Here is a 27356-nt window from a genome sequence, read left to right as displayed (position 1 = left end):
AAGTTTTTTAATTTATCCTGGCCAATATTTTATTGTCTTTGGAAGGATATTTCCCATTTTCAAAATGGAATCTTGGATCCATATATATAGCGCTTCGAAAAGCATCATTTTAAAATAGAAAACTTTCTCTTATGTTCAAACATTCTATCATATTTTTAGACAACTCACTATCAATTTTATCTAACTCCATTTTGCATTCCAACGAAGACGCAAAAAAATTTATCAATTACTATATCTTTTTTTGTAATTTTATAGTGAATATGAATAATGGCAATAGGACAGATGTGCCTAATCGGATTATATCCCATAAATCTGAATTAATAAAAGTTTCTGGGTATAACTCACTCATTTTAACATAAAAATTGTTATTATCTGTAAGATTTTTTAACATAAGATATGTACTATTCCACCTAGTAATAGTATCTAGAGTGAATTTAGAAACTTTATCCATTAAAAATAATTTTTTATACTTTTGAGATTTAATTAATTTTATGATATTACGAATTTTGACCAAATCTAATTTTAAATATTTTTTAATAAAGCTGTTTACGGCTAGTTGTATCGTATGAGCAGAGCATCTAACACAGCTTAGACCTAGCTTTTACTAATGTTACCTAATATTTTTTCCGTATTATCATAATAGTCGTCAATAACCTCTGGTATATCTTCATCAGAGTAAACTGAGATGTTTTCATCAATACATTAATTTTTCTGATCACTTACACTTGTATCAAAAATTATTTGGTTCAAATTGTTTTCATTAGAATTAGATAAATCAGTATCATTATTTAATTAATCTCTAGCTATAATGTCAAGCATATTAAGCATATTGGCGCCGTTATCCACAGTAATAATATATTTTAAATCAAGCTGGTATTTTTTTTAAAAATTGTTTGGATTTATTTCTTTGGATTAATACCTGTATGAATTTTTAGTAGTTCTATCATTCTTAGTGTTCGCACTATATTTTTCTAGCAAATCTTAAAAGGCACAAAACCTCTCAGCACCCAAACATAATGAAAGCAGATGAATCTAATAGTGATTCCTCCTTAAATGCTAGGAATAACAGCAAAAGGAAAATTCCAAAAAATTATGATCGATAAATCAAAAGTAGTTCAAAATACTTAAATGACATAATAAAGAATAAATAATCATTTTTTTAGGTTTTCGAATGTATGATACGGTTGATTACAGTTAATAATTTACCCATTAATATGGTCAATTATGAGGGTTTCCATATTTTACTAGACCCTATTGGTCATTCACTACATATGGAAATAAATTCTCGATCAGTGGTAGACAAAATAAAATATACCGCATCCGAAATTAAACTTTAAATCATGCGTGAATTAAAAAACTAGCTGATTTTTTTCAAAAATGAAATAGCTCTACTAGATATAATAGATCAATATTAGGTATTAATGTTCAATATATAAAAGATGGCCAGATAGAAATGCGAACACTAGGAATGATAGAACTACTAAAAATTCATACAGGTGTTAACTAAAAGAAGAAATCCATACAATTTTAAAAAAATAACAGATTGATCTAAATAAATATATAGCATTACCGTGGATAACGGCGCGAATATGATTAAAATAGTTAATATTATGGCAAAAATGATTTATCAAATGTTGCTGTAAACAATTTCAGCGAAATTTTTGATATAAGTGTGAGTGGTCAAGATAATATATGTATTGATGAAAACATCTCAATTTCCTCTGATGAAGAAATACCAGAAGATATTGACGACTATTATGACAATACGGACAATATATTAAACGACATGAGCAAAAGCTTTGGTCTAAGCTGTATAAGATGTTCAGCTCATACTATACAATTAGCTGTGAATAGTTTTATAAAAACATATTTAAAATTGGATTTAATCAAAATTCGGGACATCATAAAATTAATAAAATCTCAAAAATATAAAAATTTATTTATAATGGATAAAGTTACCAAACCCACTCTAGATACTATTACTAGGTGGAATAGTACATATCTCATGTTAAAAAATCTTATAGATAATAAAGAATTTTATGTTAAAATGGGTGGGCAATAACTAGAAACTTTTATTAGTTCAGATTTATGTATATAATTCAAAGGCATATTTCTATTGCCATTATACATATTAACTAAGAAATAATATAAAAAAAATATTGTAATTGGTGGCCTCTTGGTTAGAATGCAAAATGGAACTGGAAATAATAAATGTCAGATGATGGAAAATACTGTGCCAGACATTTCTCGGAAACCGAAATATTCCTAGAGAAATACTTACTGAGCTCGCTAACTTTGCTGTGTATAATAATTCAAAGGCATATCTCTATTACCATTATACATGTTAACTATGAAATTACAAAAAAAAATATAATTGGTGATATTTTTGCCGCTTGCTAGAATGCAAAAAAGGAATTGGAAGAAATGGATAATGAATTATCTAAAAATATGTTAGAATGTTTGAACATGAGAGAAAGCTTTCTCTTTCAAAATGATGGTGCTATATATATGGATCCAAGATTCCATTATGAAGATGGAAAATATCCTTCGGAAGACGATAAAATATTGGCAAGAGTAAATTAATAATTTATAATATACATCCTTTTTTTAGGAACATATATTTGCAACCTGGAAACAATTGCAAGTTTTGGACCCATATAAAGAAAGTCCAACCTTGATTTTGCCTCCTACAAAAGATTATAAAAAAAACCAAATTTGATCTCTATATCGAGCGTGATTACAAAAAAGCGCCTGTTTATTATGAAGAGGGGAATAGTGATATTTAACTTAAAATAAAGTCTTTGTTATATAACAAAAGACTGCCATCTAACCAAGATATTGTGCAAAATTGGCTTTCAATAAAATATCAAGATACAGAATTATTTAAATTGTCCAAGATATTCTAGCCTCTCTTGCGCCCAAGTCAGTTGAGAGAGCATTTAGTGGATTAGCATTAACTATAACTTCTCTAAGGACACGATTAGATAAGGGTACACTAGATGATATTTTAATTATAAAGCTAAATGGTACATTATTAAATATGGTGATGTTTTAAATTATTATTTATATAATTTATTTTATATAATAAAATGACTGATTTGGATGATAACAATATTAATAGATTTTTTGTATTAATAGTATAATTAGAAATGTTGGGGGGGGGGTAGGCTTAGCCTAATTAGGCTAAGCCTAAAAATCGGCTAAACCTAATTAGGCTAAGCCTAAAAATCGGCTAAACCTAATTAGGCTAAGTCTAAAAATCGGCTAAGCCTAAAAATTGGCTAAGCCTAAAAATCGGCTAAGCCTAAAAATTGGCTAAGCCTAAAAATGGGCTAAGCCTAAAAATTGGCTAAAATAAATTAGTCAAAATTCTGCATCGATGCTTAGCATTAATTATTATTTATTTATTTTAGTAAAATAATTTATTTTTATTTATATTTAATGTAAATATTTTATTATTTTCAACAAATAAACATGATATGATTTAATATTTTTTATTTATATTATTATATTTTAAAATGAAAATAAATTTATTTATTTGATGTTTTTTTAATAAAAAAAATAATATGCTGCTATATTGTAAAAATGTAATATTCTTTATAATATAATTTATTAGTGATTTTCACAATCTTCTTTGTAAATACATCTTTTATTGAGGAATTATATTGTAAATTTTATTAGATAAATAAACAATCTTTTAGGTGAAATCTTTTATCATTTTTTTAAAATTATCTATTTATTATTAAATGAGGTGGATTTTATGAAACTTTTTTGATGTTATTTTATATGATCTTTTTAAGGATATTTAATGTGACAATTGTCATAATCGTTCTTTTATAAGTTTTTTGAATTTTTTTGAAGAAAGTATGTTAAAATAAGTATTAATAACATGTGTAAATACAAATTTAGTGAAGATGTACCAATGAAAAGTGACAATTGTCATAATCGTTATTTTTAAAGTTTTTCGAATTTTTTTGACGAAAATATGTTAAAATAAGAATTAATAACATGTGTAAATATAAATTTAGTGAAGATGTACCAATGAAAAGTGACAATTGTCATAATGGTTAATTTTAAAGTTTTTTGAATTTTTTGATGAAAATTTGTTAAAATAAGTATTAATAACATGTGTAAATATAAATTTAATGAAGATGTACCATAGAAAAGTGACAATTGTCATAATCGTTCTTTTTAAAGTTTTTTGAATTTTTTTGACGAAAATATGTTAAAATAAGTATTAATAACATGTGTAAATATAAATTTAGTGAAGATGTACCAATGAAAAGTGACAATTGTCATAATCGCTATTTTTAAAGTTTTTTGAATTTTTTGACGAAAATATGTTAAAATAAGTATTAATAACATGTGTAAATATAAATTTAGTGAAGATGTACCATAGAAAAGTGACAATTGTCATAATCGTTTTTTTTAAAGTTTTTTGAATTTTTTTGACGAAAATATTTTAAAATAAGTATTAATAACATGTGTAAATATAAATTTAGTGAAGATGTACCATAGAAAACTGACAATTGTAATAATCTCTATTTTTAAAGTTTTTTGACGAAAATATGTTAAAATAAGTATTAATAAAATGTGTAAATATAAATTTAGTGAAGATGTACCAATGAAAAGTGACAGTCATAATCGTTAATTTTAAAGTTTTTTGAATTTTTTTGAAGAAAATATGTTAAAATAAGTATTAATAACATGTGTAAATATAAATTTAGTGAAGATGTACCAATAAAAAGTGACAATTGTCATAATCGCTATTTTTAAAGTTTTTGAATTTTTTTGACGAAAATATGTTAAAATAAGTATTAATAACATGTGTAAATATAAATTTAGTGAAAATGTACCATAGAAAAGTGACAATTGTCATAATCGTTATTTTTAAAGTTTTTGAATTTTTTTGACGAAAATGTGTTAAAATAAGTATTAATAACATGTGTAAATATAAATTTAGTGAAGATGTACCAATGAAAAGTGACAATTGTCATAATCATTATTTTTAAAGTTTTTTGAATTTTATTGACAAAGATATTTTAAAATAAGTATTGATAACATGTTTAAATAAAAATTTAGTGATGATGTACTCTAGATAAGCGACAATTGTCATAATCGTTATTTTTAAAGTTTTTTGATTTTTTTTGACGAAAATAGTTAACTTGCATCGATATTGATTTTAAAATAGAAAAAAAAGTTTACCCAAATTTTAAACAAGATTGTCTGGTGAAAATTGGTAAAAAAATAATAATTTCTAACTTAGGATTAGATATTATGATATAAATTTTGCATATTAATTTCTGACCCGATGAACAAATGTAATAAAATGCCAATTTGCTCCTGTTTTTGGGGAAGAATCTATTATTACCATATGTTTTTCTATGGCATATACTCAGGCAATTTTAATTTTACAATCTATATTTTTATCCATTTACATCAAAGAAATTTTAAAAATAACGATTATGACAATTGTCACTTTTCTATAGTACATCTTCACTAAATTTTTATTTAAACATGTTATTATTACTCATTTTAACATATTTTCGTCAACAAAAATCAAAAAACTTAAAAAATAATGATTATGACAATTGTCGCTTATCTAGAGTACATCTTCACTAAATTTTTATTTAAACATGTTATATATACATATTTTAAAATATTTTCGTCAAAAAAATTCAAAAAACTTTAAGAATAACGATTATGACAATTGTCACTTTTTCATTGGTACATCTTCACTAAATTTATATTTACACATGTTATTAATACTTATTTTAACATATTTTCGTCAAAAAAATTCAAAAAATTTTAAAAATAACGAATATGACAATTGTCACTTTTCATTGTCTTCACTAAATTTATATTTACACATTTTATTAATACTTATTTTAACATATTTTCGTCAAAAAATTCAAAAAACTTTAAAAATAACCATTATGACAATGTCAATTTTCTATGGTACATCTTCACTAAATTTTATTTAAACATGTTATCAATACTTATTTTAACATATTTTCTTCAAAAAAATTCAAAAAACTTATAAAATAACGATTATGACAATTTCACTTTTCTATGGTACATCTTCACTAAATTTTTATTTAAACATGTTTTTAATACTTATTTTAACATATTTTCTTCAAAAAAATTCCAAAAACTTATAAAATAACGATTATGATAATTGTCACTTTTCTATGGTACATCTTCACTAAATTTTTATTTAAACATGTTTTTAATACTTATTTTAACATATTTTCTTCAAAAAAATTCAAAAAACTTTAAAAATAACGATTATGACAATTGTCAATTTTCTATGGTACATCTTCACTAAATTTTTATTTAAACTTATTAATACTTATTTTAACATATTGTCGTCAAAAAAATTCAAAAAACTTTAAAAATAACGATTATGACAATTGCCACTTTTCTTTGGTACATCTTCACTAAATTTATATTTACACATGTTATTAATGCTTATTTTAACCTATTTTCTTCAAAAAAATTCAAAAAACTTATAAAATAACGATTATGACAATTGTCACATTAAAATATTATCCTTAAAAAGATCATATAAAATCATCAAAAAAGTTTCATAAAATCCACCTCATTTAATAAAAAATAGATAATTTTAAAAAAATGATAAAAAAATTATAAAAGATTTTACCTAAAAGATTGTTTATTTATCTAATAAAATTTACAATATAATTCCTCAATAAAAGATGTATTTATAAAGAAGATTGTGAAAATCACTAATAAATTATATTAAAAAGAATATTACAATTTTACAATATAGCAGCATATTATTTTTTTTATTAAAATAACATCATATAAATAAATTTATTTTCATTTCAAAATATAATAATATAAATAAAAAATATTAAATCATATCATGTTTATTTGTTGATAATAATAAAATATTTACATTAAATATAAATGAAATAAATTATTTTACTAAAATATTAGCCGATTTTTAGGCTTAGGCTAATAGGCTTAGCCGATTTTTAGGCTTAGCCTAATTAGGCATAGCCGATTTTTAAGCTTAGCCTTATTAGGCTTAGGCGTAGTTTTTAGCCGATTACGCAACACTAACTGAAACCATATCGAAACATGCTCAAAATATTTATTCTATCTTATTTAAACTAAAAATTTTATTAAAAGTTCTGAGATGAGTATTATGACAATTCTCACTTTTATAGTTTACATTAAATATCAATACATTAAAACTATGTCAAAACATTTTTAAAATAATCTACTTATTTTTAATATTAAAAAAATACAAAATGTTATGACAATCGTCACCTTTACAGATATTTTATTATCACTGAAATTCTTATTTTACTAATTTTAGCTAAAATTATTTTTAAAGGTTCTGTGATGATTTTTATGAAATTGCCACTTTTATAGTTTACATTAAATATAAAACATTTCAAAATTATGAAAAAACATTTTTAAAATATTCATTATTACTTATACCAAATATTAAAAAATATACAATGAGTATTATGACCAATTCTCACATTTACAACTTATTAGAAAAAAAAAATTTTAAGATCACAAAATAGAATAAAAGATTTTACCTAAAAAATTTTATTTAAGAAATAACAAAATATTTGCTAGACCAAAAATGTTTTGTAACATCAATAAAGATTTCATCACAAGAGATTTTATTATATTATAAAATTCCCGAGCAGGCTAAAAAATAATTTTTGAGAAATATTTTTGCACATTTGGATCTTCAACGATTTTAGCCCAAAATTTTGGACGAAAAAACATCTTCAAATTTTCAATTTGTTAAACCCTGGATATAATATAATACACTCAAAGTTAGGCAATGCCGCGAATATTTGTATCTAAGATACAAGATCTTTTGTGTCTTGTACTCGGTATGTTTTTGACATTTTAAGCAAGATACTTGTATCTGTATCTAAGATTCTTTATTAAGAATCTTGAATCTCTTTCATTTTCTTGAGAAAAGATAGGTGCTTTATTAAATATTTTTGCTTATAATATTTAATGATCACATTTTTCTGGATTATTGTATTCATTGTTCTTGCTTTCCAATCGTCATATCTTAAAAGTTAGGTAAAATTTACGCACAACCAAAATCAAATTGAACATTAAAACAAAATAAGTAGAATAATTTAATATATTAATCTAACTGAATAGAATATTGCTAACAACAATCACTGGAGATTCTAAAGAAAACTCATATCCTAGACAAAGATCTCTCGAGATATATGGAACTAATTTTATCTCCATCCTAGGCTCTATGCCTGGACTTTAACCTTCCGCCCCTCCCCGTTTCTTAATATTATAGTTTATATGATTTTTAATATATATTTTTAAAAAGTTTACTTCCTATAAATTTATTATATATTTTTAAAAGTAAAGTTTTAAATATAGCATAAAATTTAAAACAATTTTAAAATAACACGAAAAAAAAATCATGTAAACAAACATAAAACAAGACAAATAATAAATAATATATTTAAAAAAACATATAAAAGGAAGTGGGAAAAAAGAGGCTCTGATTCGGAACACGGATTATTCATCTCTATAAAAAAAATACTAGTCTACCAGGACCCGCTAAACTCTGAGCATATACTATATTATATTAAGGGTAGTATATTTGTGGATCAAAAAATTGATTTGAAATTTCTTAAATATTCGTTTAACCTTTTTATTATGCGACAGACAGCCTCGGAACCAGGGTCTGGACCCGAATAGCTATATTTAGCAAAAATTTATAAACTGGAACTTAATCGAAAACCGATTTTCTAAAAGATATCCCAGCCCGGGTCCATATTACCCCGGGTTAGATGGGTTGCCCATAAATCGGCCTCTGTTTGGTCTGTGGTCTCAAAATTCCCCCCAACCAAACAATTCTGAATTTCGGATCCCGAATTCCGGTCCAGAACCCTGCGTCGGAACCCTTGTCACTGGGACCGGTTATCAATATTCACCAAAAATTTGTCTCATCAATGATAAGTTATTATTATAAAATATAAAATAAATTTTTTTTGAAATTAATTAAACTTTAAAAAAAAATCAAAATAAATATTATTTACCTATAAAATAAGGAATCGTTAATATCAACACTAAATGCGCCATATTGAAATAGATTATACTAGATTCGTATTGTATTGGATAAAGACTCCATGCTGACAGATAATCCCAAGCTGATACAGTTGTCAAGACTTCCCCCTAAAGTAGTTTTTATTTTTTTAAAGAAACGCATAATTTACATTTGAATTAATATATATATATTTTTTAATATAAGAAAGATCTTAACGCCTTGCATAGTAATGGTGTTAAATCGCACCGCGAAAGCCTGCTTCAAAGGCCTGCGCGTCAAGGCTGAGCGATGAAAACAAAACTCATGAACAATTTGCTGGTCATGAGGATTTCACTTTATTGTTATATAGAATTTTGGGTTAATGGATTCCTAAAATAGTTACTTTGAATTCATTAGATGATATATAATTGGGAAGTGATAAGAGTTTGATTTATTGAGTTATCAATATCAATAAAATCTATGTTTTTACGTGAAAATTTAGTATTCTAGTAAAAAAAATATTATTATTTTTAATCTTCTCCTATTCAAGATCATTTTGTATAAAAATAATAATTTGATGATGGATACCATTTTGAATTAATATACTCGCTTTGCACTGTGAATGAATATAGCTGCGATAGAATCGCTCTTTACTATGAATAATCTTAATATTAATAAAGAAAAAGAGGGCGAATTTTATAACAGCTTTCCTAAAATCTTGAAAAATAAGGCTAAATTTTATAATTATATGAGAATGACCAAAGTATTTATTAATACTATTTCATATAGGAAACTTTTTATTACATATTAAAACATATAAAAGGTATCCTTACACAACAAGAGACATATAATTGATATTGTGCACAAGTGGAATATGCATATGGTATCTTAAGAGCTAAATGAATGATCTTTGATCGTTCTATGGATATGAAATTACCACTTACTGAATATATCATACAAACTTGCACATTATTACATAAATTATTATTGATAAGGAAAGATTTATTACTTTTAATCCTAAAAAAAATCATCCCCTGTAAATTTATTTAAGCAACAATCTATTAAATCATTGTCAAATATTGTAAAGCATAATAAGATATGCTATATAAATATCCTAGGTTACTGCCACTCTCGTGGGGGGGGGGGGGGGGGGTATATTATTTTTATTTAATTTTTTTTGTTATTTTTTTATGATATTTGCATACAAATTTAATTTTTTTTGTGGTAAAATATTTAAATTATTTTTATAGGAGAATTTTGCCTACAAATTATATTTTTTATTTAGGTCTACAAATTTTTATTGACCCCACCTTTGAAGTTTAAGTGATTTTTAACCTTTCTATTGAAGGGTTAAATCGAAATAGTATTAAATGACGCAATTAAATATAGTATTCAAATTTATACATGATATATAGTATTAAATACTCAATTTTATTCATTGAATTGAAATATATTATTAAAGTTAATACAATCATTTATAAAATGAATAAAAATATAAGAACGATTTAACATTTTATATTTTCTAAAATATCTATATTCAAAAAGATATTCATGAATATTATCGCGATCCCCATGTCTTTTGAAGTTTGTTTTTAGATCCAGCCACAGCCTTTCGACTTTTTGGGTGTGGATGGATCTGTCATTAGGATCAACAAAATTTCGAGAATGATTGACCCGATAATGGAAATAATTAGCTTGTTCTAGCCTATTATATCTAAGATAAATAGATTTAAATTTTTTACCACTTTTGATTTACAGGAAAAATATATTTGCATACCCTAACCACGAGTCAGTAATTATCGTCGAATCTTGCATCACATTATCTTTAACCACACGCAGTGTAGTATCTTGATCCCTTGTTGTTGTAGCAGTCAGAAAAACTTCATTAGTCTCCCGACATATGCCACCAATATATACTTGTTGCATTTCCATAATGAGGGTAGAAAAAAACAAGAAGAGCTTGCGATACCGATGCAATAGGTGTCGTAGATCACATTCGATATGGAAAGGTAATATTAATTTTGATATTATAAATGACCAATTTTTAGATTCTATTTTTGAAGGGATTCGGGACGTTGGGAAATTTTTAAGACTAGTGTACTTGCCCATAAGTACTAATTCTTCAAAAAATATTCAAAATATTTTTAGGCCGTTATACAATTTTAAATGCTTCGATAGAATTAGTTTATGATAGGAATGCAATTTCTAGATGGTAATTTAAAGTAAAATATGGTTTTTTATTTCACTTATGTAGGTTCAAAAAATTTCGTAAAGTATGTGAGTTCCATATAGCTTCCAATTATTTAAAGATCGGGGAACCCGGCCGCGTTATTGAAATTGATGAAACTCATGTGTGGAAGCGCAAATATAATCGTGGTTGGCATTTGACCTCCGAGGCTATATGGATCATTGGTGGCATATGTCGGGAGACTAATAAAATTTTTCTGACTACTACAACAAGGGATCAAGATACCACACTGCGTGTGGTTAAAGATAATGTGATGCAAGATTCGACGAAAATGACTGACTCGTGGTCAGGGTTGCCATGTCTCCCCCAATCAGTGGGAGTCTCCCACAATTTTTTAGTTTACCCACATACATCTCACTCCCACAAAACTCCCACAATTAGAAATCTCCCACAAAAAGCTCCCACAATTTTTTAATTTCTCCCACAATTTTTTTTTAGCATTTTAATGTTTCTAATATATAAATAATAATTTTGAGAGACAGTATTTGATTATTTTTATATTTTTAAAATAAATTTTAAATATTTATTCGAAAAATATGTCTAGTTCTTTTTTTTATTTTTCCGCTCTAAAATATATTTTTTATAAAATTCTCCAATTCTCACTCGACATTTTCAAAATTTTTGTGTTAGAAAGAATAGAAGTTAGAACAGTATGTATAATTATTATAAATATATTTTAAATTACTTAATATATTTTATATCGTTATCTAGAATTGCAGTGCTCCACTCGACATTTTCAAAATTTATGTGTTAGAAGAATAGAACTTTTAGAAGTGGATATTATTCTAATCTCTAATTCTTTTAAATAAAGTTAGTGGATGAATAATATTGATTAAATAATATTTTTCACTACTTACTTTTATATTATTCCATAAAGTATATGTCAAGCAAAAGATTATAAATATAATTGATATATTATTCAACAATAGCTCAGTTATAACAAACGACAATCTACCAAATATTATCATTTTAAAAATATGCGTACCATCAGCATATAAAAATTAGTATATGTTTTTAGTTCATATAAATCATTTTTTTAATAAAATAGCACTTTGATAATTAATTTTTCTTTAAATATCCTAACAAAATTGATTATCTTTTTATATTTTATATACTATAGAATCCGAGAAAGTGAATAAAAGAAGAAAATATATATGTAAATATAACAAGTTATGGGAGCAAAAATATGTTTGGTTGATGAGGCTTACGGATAGCCATGCTAAATGTAGAATATGTTCTGCAGTATTTAGTTACTACAATAGGGGGGGGGGGGGAATATGATATTTTGCGACACCAAAAATCGTCAAAGCATAAGTCAGTACAGGGGAGTCTATCAATGTCTATTGCAATACAAAAATATTCTCCAAAAATAATAAATAATACAAATGCAACTACAATTGCGGAAACTGTATACACATATCATGTAGTTCAACATTCACAGAGCTATCTGTCATCACAATATGGGTCGAATCTTTTCCCCATAATATTTAACGGCTCTAAAATAAGTGCTAACTTTACTTGTGGTAGGACAAAAATGAGCAAGGCTATCACAAATGTGTTAGGACCTGAATCCAAGAGGTCAATTCTAGACGATTTGAAAGAAGGACATCCATATGCTATTTTAACAGATGCATCAAATAAGAGAAATATTAAAACATTTCCCCTGATCCTTCGCTATTTCAACAAGAATAAGGGCATTTCTATAAAACTATTGAAATTTTTTTCATCCGATAATGAAAAATCCAACGATATAGCTAACCACATAATGGTAAATATAGCTGATTCAGGGTTATCAATGAGTTGCATGTCAGCTTTCTGCGCTGATAATGCCTCTGTTAATTTTGGCAAAAATCAAAGTGTATTTACCGAATTGAGGCAGCACAATAATGAATTAATACCAATTGGCTGTATATGCCATATGCTGCATAATTCTTGCAAGAAGGCAATGAATGTACTATCTGTAGATGTCGAAGTAATTGTGATGAAATGTTTTAACGAATTTAGTTCATCAACTAAAAGAGTCACTGAATTAAAAGAATTGGTGGAGTGGTCTGATTTGGAATGGTGTGAGTTGTTGCGATATGTACCTATCAGGTGGTTATCATTAATACCTGTCATCGAGAGAATTTTAAAATTTTACGAACCCTTAAAGAAATACTTCTTAAATAAAGATTTTAAAAGCTGTCCTAAAATTTTGAAAATTTTTTTCGAGGATGAAATGTCAGAAGCATATTTGGGATTAGTTTCACATGTAGGAAATCTACTTCATGTAGTTAATAATCAGTTGCAATCAGAAGATTCTTTATTGATAAAGATTCACAAAATCATGCTACAGCTCTGTTCATCTCTACAGTTAAAAATAGATAATAAATTTTATGGCGCTATTGCTAAAAATATTATATTAAAATGTTCAAATAATACTCTAATTAATATATTTTTAAATGAAGCAGATATTTTTATTAAGACAATTTTAGAATATTTACAATCAAAATTTGATTTTAATAACTCTATTTACAAATGTTTAAATATTATGACCTTGGAACAGAAACCATCATTTGATGGTTTTTGTAATTTAATAAATATATTAAAATTACCGATAGACATTGAAGCCTTGTTTGAAGAGATTGTAATTTTTTCCATTTTTTATGATTCGCCAGAATACTTAAAGTTAGATGGTCTAAAAGCAGAGGAGAAATGGGTGGAATTTTTTCGTAATAAAGATAAATCCCCATGCTTGGAAAAAATTTGCGAGTATGTTTTCTCCTTACCTCATCGGAGCGCATTTTTAGCATGATGAGGACTGCCTGGAGAAAGGAGAGAAATCGAATTGCTTTAACAACATTAGAGGCCGAGTTAATGGTTATACAAAATTATAAAATGTCATGCCAGGAATTTTATAAATATCTTAATAACGACGGTAAACGTTTAGTTCCATTATTTAAATCTCAAATAAAATATAATTAACTATAACTATTTGACTTTCTATATTTTATAAAATCTTATTTATACATTTGCATAAAATCAAATAAATTTATTTTTTACATTGTAAAATTGATATTTTGAATATTTTGGCAAATCATATAAATAAAGAAGCATTACAATCTCCTCAAACATGACATCATATTAAATCTTATTAATAATTATCCGATAATAGTAATAATATTCTTACTTTGGTATTTCTGCAGCATTATTTAGTGAACCTTTATTAAATTATATTCTTCTGATTGCAACTGCATATTAGCAGCATATAGTAGATTTCCTATATGTAAAATTCCTAAATATACTTCAGCCATTTATTTTTGAAAATTTTTTTCAAAATATTAGGACAGCTTTTATAATCTATTTATTTTTTAAAGGTTTGTAAAATTTTAAAATTCTACGATGGCGCGTATTAGGAGGAACCTGTCAACCAACATTATGCTGACTAAATTCTGTAAATACACTCTGGTTGTTGCCAAATTCACTGAGGAATTATCAGATCAGAAAGCTGCCATGCAATTCATTGGTATTGCTAAATCTGCCATATTTACCATTATATATGGTTAGCGATGTCTTTGGATATTTCATATCTGGAGAAAAATTTTTTAATAGTTTTATTGAAATGACATTAATTTTGTTGAAATAGGGGAGGATCAAGGGAAATGTTTTGATATCTCCTTATTAGATGCATCTGTTAGAATTGCATATGTTTGCACATCTTTCAAATCGTCAAGAATTGACCTTCTGGATTTATATCCTAAAACATTGATGATAGCCTTGCTCATTTGTGTTCTACAAAGTATACTTTTCATTTATATTAGTCGTTAAATATTATGGGGAAAGATTTTACCAACATTGTGATGTTAAGTAGCTCTCTAAATGTTGTACTGCATGATAGGTATTTACCATTTCCGCAACTTTAGTTGCATCTATATTATTTCTTATTTTTGAAGAATATTTTTTTTTGCAATAGATGTTGATAGACTGCCCTGTACTGATTTATGCTTTGAAGATTTTTGGTGCCTCAAAATATCATATTCCCTTCCCCCATTGTATTAACTAAATACTATAGAACAACTTCCCCGCACTGATTATAATTATTTTTTACATTGTAAATTTAAAATTGTTTGTTTTTTTATAAAATCTTATTTATACATTAGCATAAAATATATTTTTTTACATTGTAAAATTACAAATTTTATAAAATTTTATCTTGTTTACATTCTTTTGTATATAAAAAAGATCGTTGGTTATTATTTTTAAACAAAATTAATATATTATAATAAATCAATATGTTATTTTAATAATAAAGATAGTATTTAAGAAATTTTGTGTCGTACTATAATTACCTATTTTGAAAAATAGTTGCGTATTTTATTTTGGAAAATAGTTACCTATTTTATTTTGAAAAAGAGTTGGATATTTTATTTTGAAAAATAGTTGGCTATTTTATTTTGAAAAATAGTTGGCTATTTTATTTTGAAAAATAGTTGGCTATTTTATTTTGAAAAAATAGTTGGCTATTTTATTTTAAATAGTTGGCTATTTTATTTTGAAAAATAGTTGGCTATTTTATTTTGAAAAATAATTACTATTTTATTTTGGAAAATAGATTCGAATTTATATTTATAAAAAATAATAAGCGGATAACTAAGTCAATTCTAAATCCCGGCCCCTTTTTTAGCAATTTCCATATTTCTCCCACAATTTTTATATTACTCCCACAAAATACCGAATTTCTCCCACAATTTGAAAATTTTGACCTGGCAACCCTGCTCGTGGTTAGGGTATGCAAATATATTTTTCCTATAAATCAAAAGTGGTAATAAATTTAAATCTATTTATCTTAGATAAAGCTAATTATTTCCATTATCGGGTCAATCATTCTGGAAATTTTGTTGATCCTAATGACAGATCCATCCACACCCAAAAAGTTGTGGCGGGATCTAAAAACAAACTACAAAATACATAGGGATCGCTATAATATTCATGAAACATATTTACAAACCTCGCCACCCCCCTGTCGACTGGTTTCTCCATAAATGAATAACAAGTGAACAAAGACTAAGAAAAAGCAAAGCTCCAGGGCCAAATAATATCACAGCAGAAAAACCAAAAAATAGCACCTATAACAATATCGCTACCTATTTGCCCTCATTTAATAGAATATGGGAGAGCGGAACTACTGCAGTGGGATGGATCAAAATCCTACCTAAGTAACTACCCAAAAAAACTAAGACCAGAGAAATTTAAGGGTTATTGAGCTATAGCCATCACATCCTATAGCATGGAAAAAAAAGCATATCACCCACACCGTAAAACTCCCCCCCCCCCCAAAAAAAAAATACATAAGTATATACAGGCCAAGAAAAGAAAATACTGGAGCCAAAAATTAATTTAGAAAAATAATCATGCAGAAAAACTAAGTACAAACCCCCTTCTGCTTTACATTTGTGAATTATAACAGAGCTATTGATAATGTTAACCATGCAGTTTTGTCAGAAAATGGAAGACCCCAAACATCTTCCAGATCCAGAAAACCACTAATACATGTTGTGCTTCGAAATCAATGACGAAGAAAATCCCCTACCTCCAAGGTAAAAAGGAGTAAAACAAGGCTAAACTCTTGCCACTCCTAAATAAATAAAGATCATAAAAATAAAAACAAGAAGAAACACTGGCAACGACCAATGTATTATATGTAGACTTCAATTTAGATGTAATGTTTTGAAAAAGTTAAAGACGTTAGATCTAGTTAACTAGCGATAATAAAAGAAAAAAAGTTTTTTTTTTTATTCCTTATTTTTTTAAAGAAAAAACAAGTAATCACTTCAAAAACTTATAGTTAGAAACAGGGTAAATGTAGTCACAACGTATTTAAGAAATATACTTAATAATGGAAGTAGTTGCAAAGAAGAAGAGAAATTAGAATACAAAAGCGAGTGGAAACTTTTAAATGTATACAAAAAGTATGAAAGATAAGAGAGAAATCGGTAATTTCTAGACTGAGGACACATTCACTATTCCTATATTTGTCTATAGAGAGACTAAAGAAACTAGGGAAGAGAAAAATAAATAAATAAAATAAAAGAAACAGATGACTATAAACAAATAAATGTCTCATAAACAAAAGAGGATACCCTCTACCCCAGAAACATTACAAACTCAAAAACTATGGAAAAATTACAAAAACATACCCAAAAACTAAGTTAAAAAGAGCCAAAGAAAAATTTTAGCCCACATAGGAAACGCAAATCACAAACTATTCCTCAAAAATGTCATTAATATATCTTAACTCATATAATGGGAATGCATAGAAGTACAACGTATATTTAATTAAAAATATGGGACGGACTGATTTAAATTAGTATATTAAGTCAATAAGATAAATAAAAGCTGAAGTCAGTGAAGTAAGTAATTCATAGAAAAGGTGAAAGGCAAAATCAAGAGGTAAAATTGAGAGATGAAGAAATTAAATAACCTGAAAAATACAGAAAAAAAAAAATAGGAATATGTCACTAAAAATTCTATAGAGTATATAATTAATTTTTTTAAAAGCAAATAAAGTATCTATATTTATGAAAATATTTAAACAGTTTCTTTAAAAATATAAAATCTTTTAGCACATTCTCTTTGAGTATGATGATTTAGAAATTTAATAACCTAAATTTTTTTAAAAATAAACTATATGCATTGTATTTGTTATACATAAATAGTTTTGAAAAGATGATAAAATAAATGAATAAATGACACAAAAATAAACAAAAGTCCACCTTATAAAGGTCTTGCGCATATAAACAAAAAAATTAAAATCTGCCTACTTTTCAAGTATTAAAGCATTTTCGAATAGTAACTAACTAAGTAGAAATTAGTCAAATTTGGGAGTTACACAAATTATTAATTTCCCAAATTAGACAGGTTTGATTGTATATATTTTTTCTTTAAAAAAAGATATTTCCTTCCTCTATATTTTCTTTTTTCAATTTATGTGATGATCACATCTGGTTTTAAGGCCAATTAATAATTATTATTTTCGAAAAAATACAAAATAAAATGTTAAAATTTATGGAAAATATTTAAAACAAAACTTAAAAAAGAAGAACATGTTATCCTAGATAGAGAGGAGTGAATACTTAAATAATTGGATACATGAGAAATCTGCCGACAAAGGTGAATTCTTTTGTATTTTCCGCCGTGAATTTCACTAACTGTAAATGCAGGGTGATGAGTCTCCTTAAAAATCTGGCTTTCATAGTATCCTAATAAAGTTTCTAACAAAGCATTTATTTTCATGATGAAATAATGAAAAATAATATACACGACACATAGATAGATTTAAAGTAATTTTAGCATATATCCTATCCTCTAACAATGTTTATAGATAGCATAACGTTTTAAAAAATATCACAATCAGAACTAGATATAGTGTTGTAGAAAGCCACGATTTTGCATTTTTTTTTAAAAAAAATATGGGCCCAATCAAGATTAGAGCTAAAATAATATTCCGTAGAAGCCTCAAGATTTCGCATAAAGATGGCAGTACGTTTTGTATTTCTTTTCACCAAATTTAGAGGTTTAGGTATTTTTTTGGCAAAAATTGATAAATCTAGGTTTTCGACGATTTAAGATATAATCAATATTTATTTGTGGCCCTAGTAAAGTTAAATGGGTCGATTTGAGCCGATTTTTAAAAATGGCGAACTCAATATTTTAACTATAAAAATATTGCCTAGGCTTCATTTCGCTAATAGGTCTTCAAACCATTGTGGCATTTCTGCCCAAAATTTTCAGGCTAATGTAATATTTTTTTTGGATAAAATATTGAGTTGGCCATTTTTAAAAATCGGCTCAAATTGAGTTGTTTAACACTATTTTTGCCTGAAGATAATTCATATTAAAAGGTATCTTTTTTTATAAATACAACATTTAGTCACATTCCTAACAACGATTTCTCGGTGAATTTTGTTTTCAGTGTATTACATGGGATTTGGTGGAAAAGACTCGACCCAGTCTTGTTAAATCGAGTTTTTGACCGACTTATCAATTGTTTGAATTTTACTTGAGCAATGCCAATCCCATAATAAAATCAACTGACCCGTCTTAGAAAAATGGGGCATTTAACTTGAAATCGCTATTGTAGAACCCATTTTAGATAAAAAAAAAAAAAGTACTCCTTATGTTATATGATGAGTATATACTACCATACTTGAAATTCAAACAACAAGTGCAAAAATTTAATAATTTTATAAATTTAGGTATCAAAACATTTAATATGCTATAAATAAGCTTTTTCTCTATACAATAAATTTTTTTATTATAATTCAGTTTTGTAAACTTTAATAGATTTGTAATATCAGATCTTAATTCAAAAAAAGAACTTTTTATTTGCAAGTTAACTATTATTTTTTAAATCAGTGGTATAACTAGGATTGATATTTTTTTTAAAAAAAAATTCACAATTATTATTATATAATCAATATATTATTTCTTTCTCTGAACCTTCATTAGAGGTATTTGAATATGAATTGCACCTATAAAATTTTATTCCTTAACTTAAACCAAACCTTTTTATTTTTTTTCCTGGAACCTGAACCAAACCTATATATCAAAAGGTTTGATCTGTAGTATAATATCTAAAAAAAAATGGTTAATCCCAATCAAAAGAAAGATATTCCATAAATAACTTAGAATTATATCTTAAGCTAAAATTATATTTATTACAAAAATATATAAATTACTAGAACTCCAATTGGATACAGGACTATAAAAGCATTGTACCTACAAATTTTATTTAATAATAAAAAAAATTAAATTTAAGGAAAATGTGTACATAACATAATAAAGAAAATTAAATGTTCACAGTATTATCCAGTAAATAGATAAATACATTTTAAAATGTAAATATATATATTTAAATCATAAAATAATTTCAAATCAGTTAAACTTACCTCAGCCAGATCATCAAATATGGTAAAGTGTTAGAATTATAAATTGTCCAGGCATAATATGAATATCTTATATTTTCAGTAATACTCCAGGCTAATATAATAAAAAATGAACCTAAATCTGAGGTTACCTAAAATAAATAATATATTAAATGTATTCAATAATATACTTGATATGGTTCATAAAAAGTAACCCAAACTATAAATAATCTTCCAAATAGTTGTAGAAATACAAATGTAGGTGATGATTTTACTAAACCAAAAATAGCATGAAATAACTATTAATTTATAAAAGGAATTAGATAAAATAAAATGCTAATACTAAAATACTTCTAAAATGGCCAATGTTTGAAAGAGTTGAACTAAAGATTCTACTGAATAGTATACACCATCTATAGATCCTGTAAATGAGATATGGATACACATCATGGTGAATATTGCGCTCCATCTAAAAAATTTATGAGTTCTTAAGTTAAAATATTACCCTGAAAGACACACCAAATTATATAATAATAAATAGAATCTCGCAGCTGATTTTACCGAGAGCATCGTCGAATGAACAAATGCTTATGCCATATGGTGGTAAGTGTTCGGAAATACATTTATAATTCGCTGTAATATTATCTTAATTATATTGTATTATTATAATAATAATATAGTTAATGGCCTCAGTTTGTTAATTGACTATTACCATTACTTTTTATATTATATAAAATAATTAAAAAACGATATAAAGATTATTAATTCTATTCAATTACGATCATCAAAATATACACATTCTTATAAATCTTGTAATAATTATTACTTAAGAATAATAAAGATTAAAATTTATTCTGATCTATTATTTTGAGCGAATACTTACGTAGATAAAGCTGCAGAAACAAAAAACATGTATTTTTTTTAAAAATTTTGATTTTTTTATATTGTAAATTTCTTCCGTTAATTTAATAATAAATTGTAATTATGGTATCACGACAATACGGTGCGGCGCTAATCGCGGTGATAATTCTACGTGGCGATAATCCTATGCGGCGATATTTCTACGAGGCGATAATTAGGGGCAGGTTGTTAAATTGCTTGGTTGGGTCGAATTAGCATGATTTTTGGTTGGGTTTTTGGTCGAAAAAATGAACCAAAACCAAAGCAACCAAATTGGTCGACCTGGTCGACCAAATTCATAGACCCGAGCACCGACCCAAGCATCGACCCGAGCACCGACCCGAGCACCGACCCGAGCACAGACCCGAGCACAGACCCGAGCACGGACCCGAGCACAGACAAGAGCACCGACCCGAGCACAGACCCGAGCATCGACCCGAGCACCGACCCGAGCACAGACCCGAGCATCAACCCGAGCACAGACCCGAGCATCGACCCGAGCACAGACCCGAGCATCGACCCGAGCATCGACCCGAGCACCGACCCGAGCACGGACCCGAGCATCGACCCGAGCACCGACCCGAGCATCAACCCGAGCACAGACCCGAGCACAGACAAGAGCATCGACCTGAGCATCGACCCGAGCACGGACCCGAGCATCGACCCGAGCACAGATCCGAGCACAGACCCGAGCATCGACCCGAGCACCGACCCGAGCATCAACCCGAGCACCGACCCGAGCACAAACCCGAGCACCGACCCGAGCACAGACCCGAGCACAGACCCGAGCACCGACCCGAGCATCGACCAGAGCACAGATCCGAGCACCAAACCAAATCAACTTATAATAATTTATTGTTAATGTTTTGCTCAATTTTATGCATAGAGGACGAATATTTCAATAATAGTCTTTTTAAAAAAATTGTATATTTATATTCTGAAAATTAAAAATTAGAGGACGAGTAATTCAATTTCATATTAATTAAATAATTGATATGGAATTCAAAATAATTACCTTCTAAGACCGTGAAAAATTTATTATAGGAATTTATCGATTTTTAGATATTTATAATTCATATATCATCGAAAAATGAGGATAATTTATGTTGATTTAATTCTTACCCTAAAGTTGTAAAAAATGGCTAAGCCTCAAACAGATTAGATATGCTGGCTCAGGAGTTGACATAAGTCACCTCAGGAGTTGACATTAGTCACCTCAGGAGTTGACTCTACTTTAATTTTAAGCTGAAATGCATTTATTTGTTGTTTAACTCTAATTCGATAATGGATATTACAAATTAATGTATTGTATAGCTTAAAATTGCCTTCCCACCAAAATATTTTTACATTTATCCAAAATATCCCTCTAGCGAGTAGTTCTAGCTGATCTTTGCTCACATATATCGATAGAAAGATCCTTCAGTGCACTAAGAAGTAACCACATTACGAAATAAATTTGACAAATATACTTTAAACGATATTTTAATCATCAAACTTAATATAAATTTGTTAAACAACGTTATCTTTTTTGATATTCATTTTATTTTTGTGAATAATTTTATATTTGTCATAGAATGAATAAAATAATTTCAAAGAAATTGTTATTACTTTTGATAGTTTTGAGGGAATAAATATTTTAAGTGATAAAATGAATTTCAAAAGTATAAACGTCATGTTTAATAGTTAATTAAGGCAGTAATTTTTATAAGAAACAATCAATTCCCACCTAAAGTTAGTTTAGTGGAATAAACTATGCCCACCATGCCCATTAAGGGACTAATAATTCCTAGTTATAGTTTAAAGAAATGTCGATTTGGGATATTCTTACGAAAACAGAAATCGATTGAAGATTTCGACATCAGGAAAGATGGAGAGGATTTGATACCTTTGTCTAGATATTTTTTTGGGAAAATGTTTACCCCCAACCTGTCATGATTTAAACCACCAGAAGACATAGATTAATGATTAATTTGAAAACTCAAATAATCATGCTTCACTTAAAAATAAAAATATATAGTAAAAATTGCTGAGCTATATATTATATTTTCTAAGAAATTTAATTTTGAGAAAATTAAAATTTTTACTTGGCAACTTTTGAGAATTCAGTAAAAATTACTTTAAGTAGTAATTCTGAGTAATTAAGGGGAAAATAATATATGTTAAAGCTTTAACCTGTATGTATTACAACAACTATGCAATATATATTGGCTTACGCTTCATAATTACTGCTTGTCCTTGTGGCTAACTTCGTTTAAGACTACTTTTTAATATTAGATTCATACAAAATTTTTCAAAATATAACTAATATTTTATTTCTAAATTAAATAGACAGAAAAGATAAAAAAAATATATCTATAAGGATCGCAAAATCATATGATTCAAAAATATTCTGGAATTGGGGAAATCCCTTTTAATTTAGATGTAATTGATTTTGAATCGCCATCAAAATCCGATAAAGACAGTTTAATGAGTAATGTTATAGTTTTTACTTTTATAATTGTTTTTGGTTAGTGATTGGCAAATGATAAATTTATAAATATTAAGTACTCATCAATTAATCTTTTTAAAATGTTTAAGAGTGAGAGAGTAGAGATTAAAACGGCCTTTTTTTAGTCACACTTTATAGTTAACATTGTAAAGCGAAAATAATCAGTAATACGTATAGTTGTTAACATTTTTCTAAAAAGAATATTAATTTATGAAATATTTATTTCAAATTGCATAATATATTTGTTTATTAGGATTAATTTTTATATAAATTAACCATTTATCAATAAAATATTCTAGTAACTGAAATTTTATTTAATTCTTCTTAATTTATATATGCCAAGGTTCAAAATAGACCGGGGATAGTGTTATCACATTTCATTTTTAACTATTGTAAAGAAAAAAACTACTTAGTTATTCCACACCTAATCCCCATAAAAATAGATCTTATGCACACCTTAAACTTGATTATACAATATTTATTAAATATTGTAATGACAATAAATATATATATATAATCTTAAATAAAGTATATGTATTATAATTTTGATCTTAAAAATACCCCTCCCCCTCCTTCCTTGATTTAATATTTTTAAAAAAAAAAAATTATCTCTTTCAAATGAAAAAATTAACAATTCTATTTCTATTCATTCTACTTAGTGTTGTTAATTTGCTTGGTCGTAAAATATACGACCCAAATTTGTGCTAATACTTGCTATGAGCACGAACCCCGAGCACAGACCCGGGGATTTTTTAATTATTATATAGTCCTGCTCCTGCAAAAGCTAGTTAGCTTCGGGATAAAAAAATTTATCTCGGGTCGTTTAATTATAATTCCATATATTTTATAATTCCCCATTATTGGTCTTAATAAATTAGTCAGAGACCTGCTGGTCCGGCTCAGCCCGACCTGAGTACACTGGCCCCTATTTTAATTTTTTTAAATTAACCCAGGCCGGGCCTGAAAATTTATTTTAAAAATAATCCGAGGCGGACCCGTATATTTTAAAACCAAATATTTTAAATCGCCATTATTAGCTATATAAATCTAATATATTTAAAAAAATCTGGGCCTGGTCTGAAAATGTATTTTTAAAAATATTCAGGCCTGAAAATTTATTTTAAAAAAGCTGAGACGGGACGGGCCTTTTCGAAAAAAAATTTGAGAAAAAATCCAGGCCGGGCCGTGCAAATGGCACCTCTGCAGGTCTATGAAATTAGTGCCGAAGTTTTTAAAAAGTAATGTTTCTGGCCAGCGGCCCAGAGGGCCTAATATCATATTATCTAGCTGTCATAAGTTTTTAAAACGTTTTTAATAAGCTTTGTAAAACAAAAAAATATTGCCTTTTTTCCTAATAATAAATTTCAGTATTGTAAACAAAACGATTGCCTAAATAATTTAAATATTGTTTATTTTCATTAAATAAAATCGCAAAAAAAATTTTTTTTGATAAAATAAAAAATAAAATGAAGGATAAATAATTTTTTTTAAATTTTGAACTTTTTCCCCCCATTTTTCTTATTATAATTTTATCTAACTTTTTATGAGCCATATTAAGCGAAAATAATAGGGGGGGGGGGGGGAGAAATTTGTTTATAAAAGAAAATATTTCTTTATATAATTACTAAAAAATAAATACTTCCGATTTTTTATAAAATTATTATATGAATATTTCTAAATATAATATTTATGTAATGTGTTATTTGAATAAATATAAATATAATTATTTAAATGAATTTCGTTAAATCGATCACGATTTGGCCGACCCCTTTTCAACAGGGTTTCGAACCATTAAGTATAGAGGTTCGGTTCGTTACGGTTTTTAGTTTAAAATTTTATAAAGGTTTTTTCGGTTTTTTTTGAAAAAATTTAAATCGGTTCGGTTTATAATTAATTTATAACGGTTCTTTTCGGTTTGTTCCGGTTCTTATAAATTTGATTTAAAAAAAATTTAATAATAAACCATATATATTAATATTAGAGAAAAATCTTTAGAAAATGCTCTTTCTACGGATACCTGCGTAGCTGGAACTGTTAGCACAGTTATAGCTTACTTATAAAGTTCTGGCATACTATTCTTTACATTTTCCCAATAATTCAAAAGATTTGTATCTTTTTCTAAAATCTCTATATTATTAAATGACCGAATTATATATTCTCTTTCTATACATTTATTATAATTTTCTATGCCCTGCTGAGAACCGAAGCTTACTAGCTTTTGCAGGAGCAGGACTATAATAATCAAAAAATCCTAGGGTCTGAACCCCGAGCACAAACCCCGGGTCTGTGCTCGGGGTTCGTGCTCAGAGCTGGTTTAGTCGATATTTTAGACCCAAACCCCGGGTCTGAGCACTACACAACCAACCAATTAACAACACTAATTCTACTTTTGAATTCTTTTGCCGAAAAAAATTTAAGTTTTATTTTATTTAATATTAATAACTTCCGTTTTTTTACTTATTTTTTGTTTTTTCAGTAATAGCATAACTACCAATTCTATTCCCTCCCTTTTTTTATAAAAAATAATAAATAAAAAAAAAATATTATTTTTTAGCTAACTCTATGAATATGGATTTTTTTTTATAAAAATTAGGGGGTAATTATTAGTTCTTCTTTGTCTTTCTTTCCTTTTCTTTTTCTAAATTTAAATTCAATCTGGGTAAAAATATAATAATTATTTTAGACAGAAACATTTTTATAAAAGAATTACAAAATTAAATATAAACCATCTCCCTCCCTCCCTCTTTTCTTTACTTTAGTAATAAATAATTATATATTTATTGTTTTTTATAAATCATAGTAATAAAAAAAGTATTTAAAAGTGAGAAAATTTATAAAAAATTCATTTTGATAAAATAATTTTATTTTGATAAAAAAATTACTTCCTCTTTATATTTTAACCTAATTTTCTACACTCTACTGGACGATTATTCTATTTTATTTTCCTATACGTAAGTTTTGATACCTTATTTTCTTCTAATATTATTATATTAATATTATATGGTGCATATAAGTCAAATCTACATTACCTTTTCATCTCTATTTTTATTTCCCATGGGCGTTTAAGTAAGGGGTTTTGCCTCTTGCGCGCACGGGTAACCGCGGCCTTCCCAAAAAACGTGTATGGTCCAATTATTTAAGTATTTCCCATCTTCTATCCCAGTTAGATGGGTTTTTCATGAGAGAACCAAACGTTGCTCTGTTGTATATATATTTCTGATATATATATGACGTTTTATGGCTAATGCGCTTAATTCACGTAAATTATATTTAAAAAATTTTTTTTTAGATGGACATCCAACTCGAAAATATTGGCCTTGATTTCTTAGCTGAATTTGCACAATCGACACCCGAAACCTCCTTTAATAATTCCTCTATATCGTTAGATATAAAGGGGAGTTTTGTTGAGACTCCCACCAAAAATCATAAGAAGTGTATTCATTGCTCAAAAAAGTACAAAAATACAACTTCCACAAGTAATATTTTATTCCTATAAATTATATTTTTGTTAATTTTTAGCAAATTTAAAAAGACACTTGGGATTATCTCATCCTAATATAATATCAGAAACATCTATCACAACCCCTGATGTTATGCCGGGAATAAGAAAACCCACAAATCAAGAAAATATAAAATTAAATATGCTGATATTAAAATATCTCATCCTAACCAATATTTCATTTAGAAATATAGAACATAATAGTTTTAAAGAGATGATTCATTATTGTAACAAAGGCTTTAAAATTTGGACGAGACAAACTCTAA

At 26.9% G+C, this 27356-nt stretch overlaps 2 protein-coding genes across 2 annotated transcripts in view; one reads left to right on the top strand and one right to left on the bottom strand.

Annotated features, from left to right (window-relative positions):
• The window catches only part of LOC135931876 (very-long-chain (3R)-3-hydroxyacyl-CoA dehydratase 2-like), a 23468-nt gene extending 2655 nt beyond the window's left edge, over window positions 1-20813 (bottom strand). Inside the window, exons 1-6 of the mRNA XM_065469182.1 lie at window positions 20709-20813; window positions 20555-20672; window positions 20395-20502; window positions 20228-20355; window positions 20018-20057; window positions 9066-9201 (exon numbers count right to left, since the gene is read on the bottom strand). Coding sequence (XP_065325254.1) covers window positions 9066-9201; window positions 20018-20057; window positions 20228-20355; window positions 20395-20502; window positions 20555-20672; window positions 20709-20773 — 595 coding nt within the window. The 5' untranslated portion in view covers window positions 20774-20813. The remainder of the gene's footprint in view (window positions 1-9065; window positions 9202-20017; window positions 20058-20227; window positions 20356-20394; window positions 20503-20554; window positions 20673-20708) is intronic.
• LOC135930861 (protein TsetseEP-like) lies at window positions 20788-27356 on the top strand. Its single transcript, XM_065467655.1, has 6 exons — window positions 20788-20806; window positions 21369-21960; window positions 25573-25633; window positions 26881-27067; window positions 27111-27181; window positions 27327-27356. Exons 1-6 carry the CDS (start codon window positions 20788-20790, stop codon window positions 27354-27356), a joined length of 960 nt encoding a protein of 319 aa, XP_065323727.1.

The sequence above is a fragment of the Gordionus sp. m RMFG-2023 genome, chromosome 1 (genome assembly GCF_954871325.1).
Source record: "Gordionus sp. m RMFG-2023 chromosome 1, tfGorSpeb1-WG-v2, whole genome shotgun sequence".
NCBI classification, from domain to species: Eukaryota; Metazoa; Nematomorpha; class Gordioida; order Chordodea; family Parachordodidae; genus Gordionus; species Gordionus sp. m RMFG-2023.
This window is presented reverse-complemented; position numbering and strand designations above follow the sequence as displayed.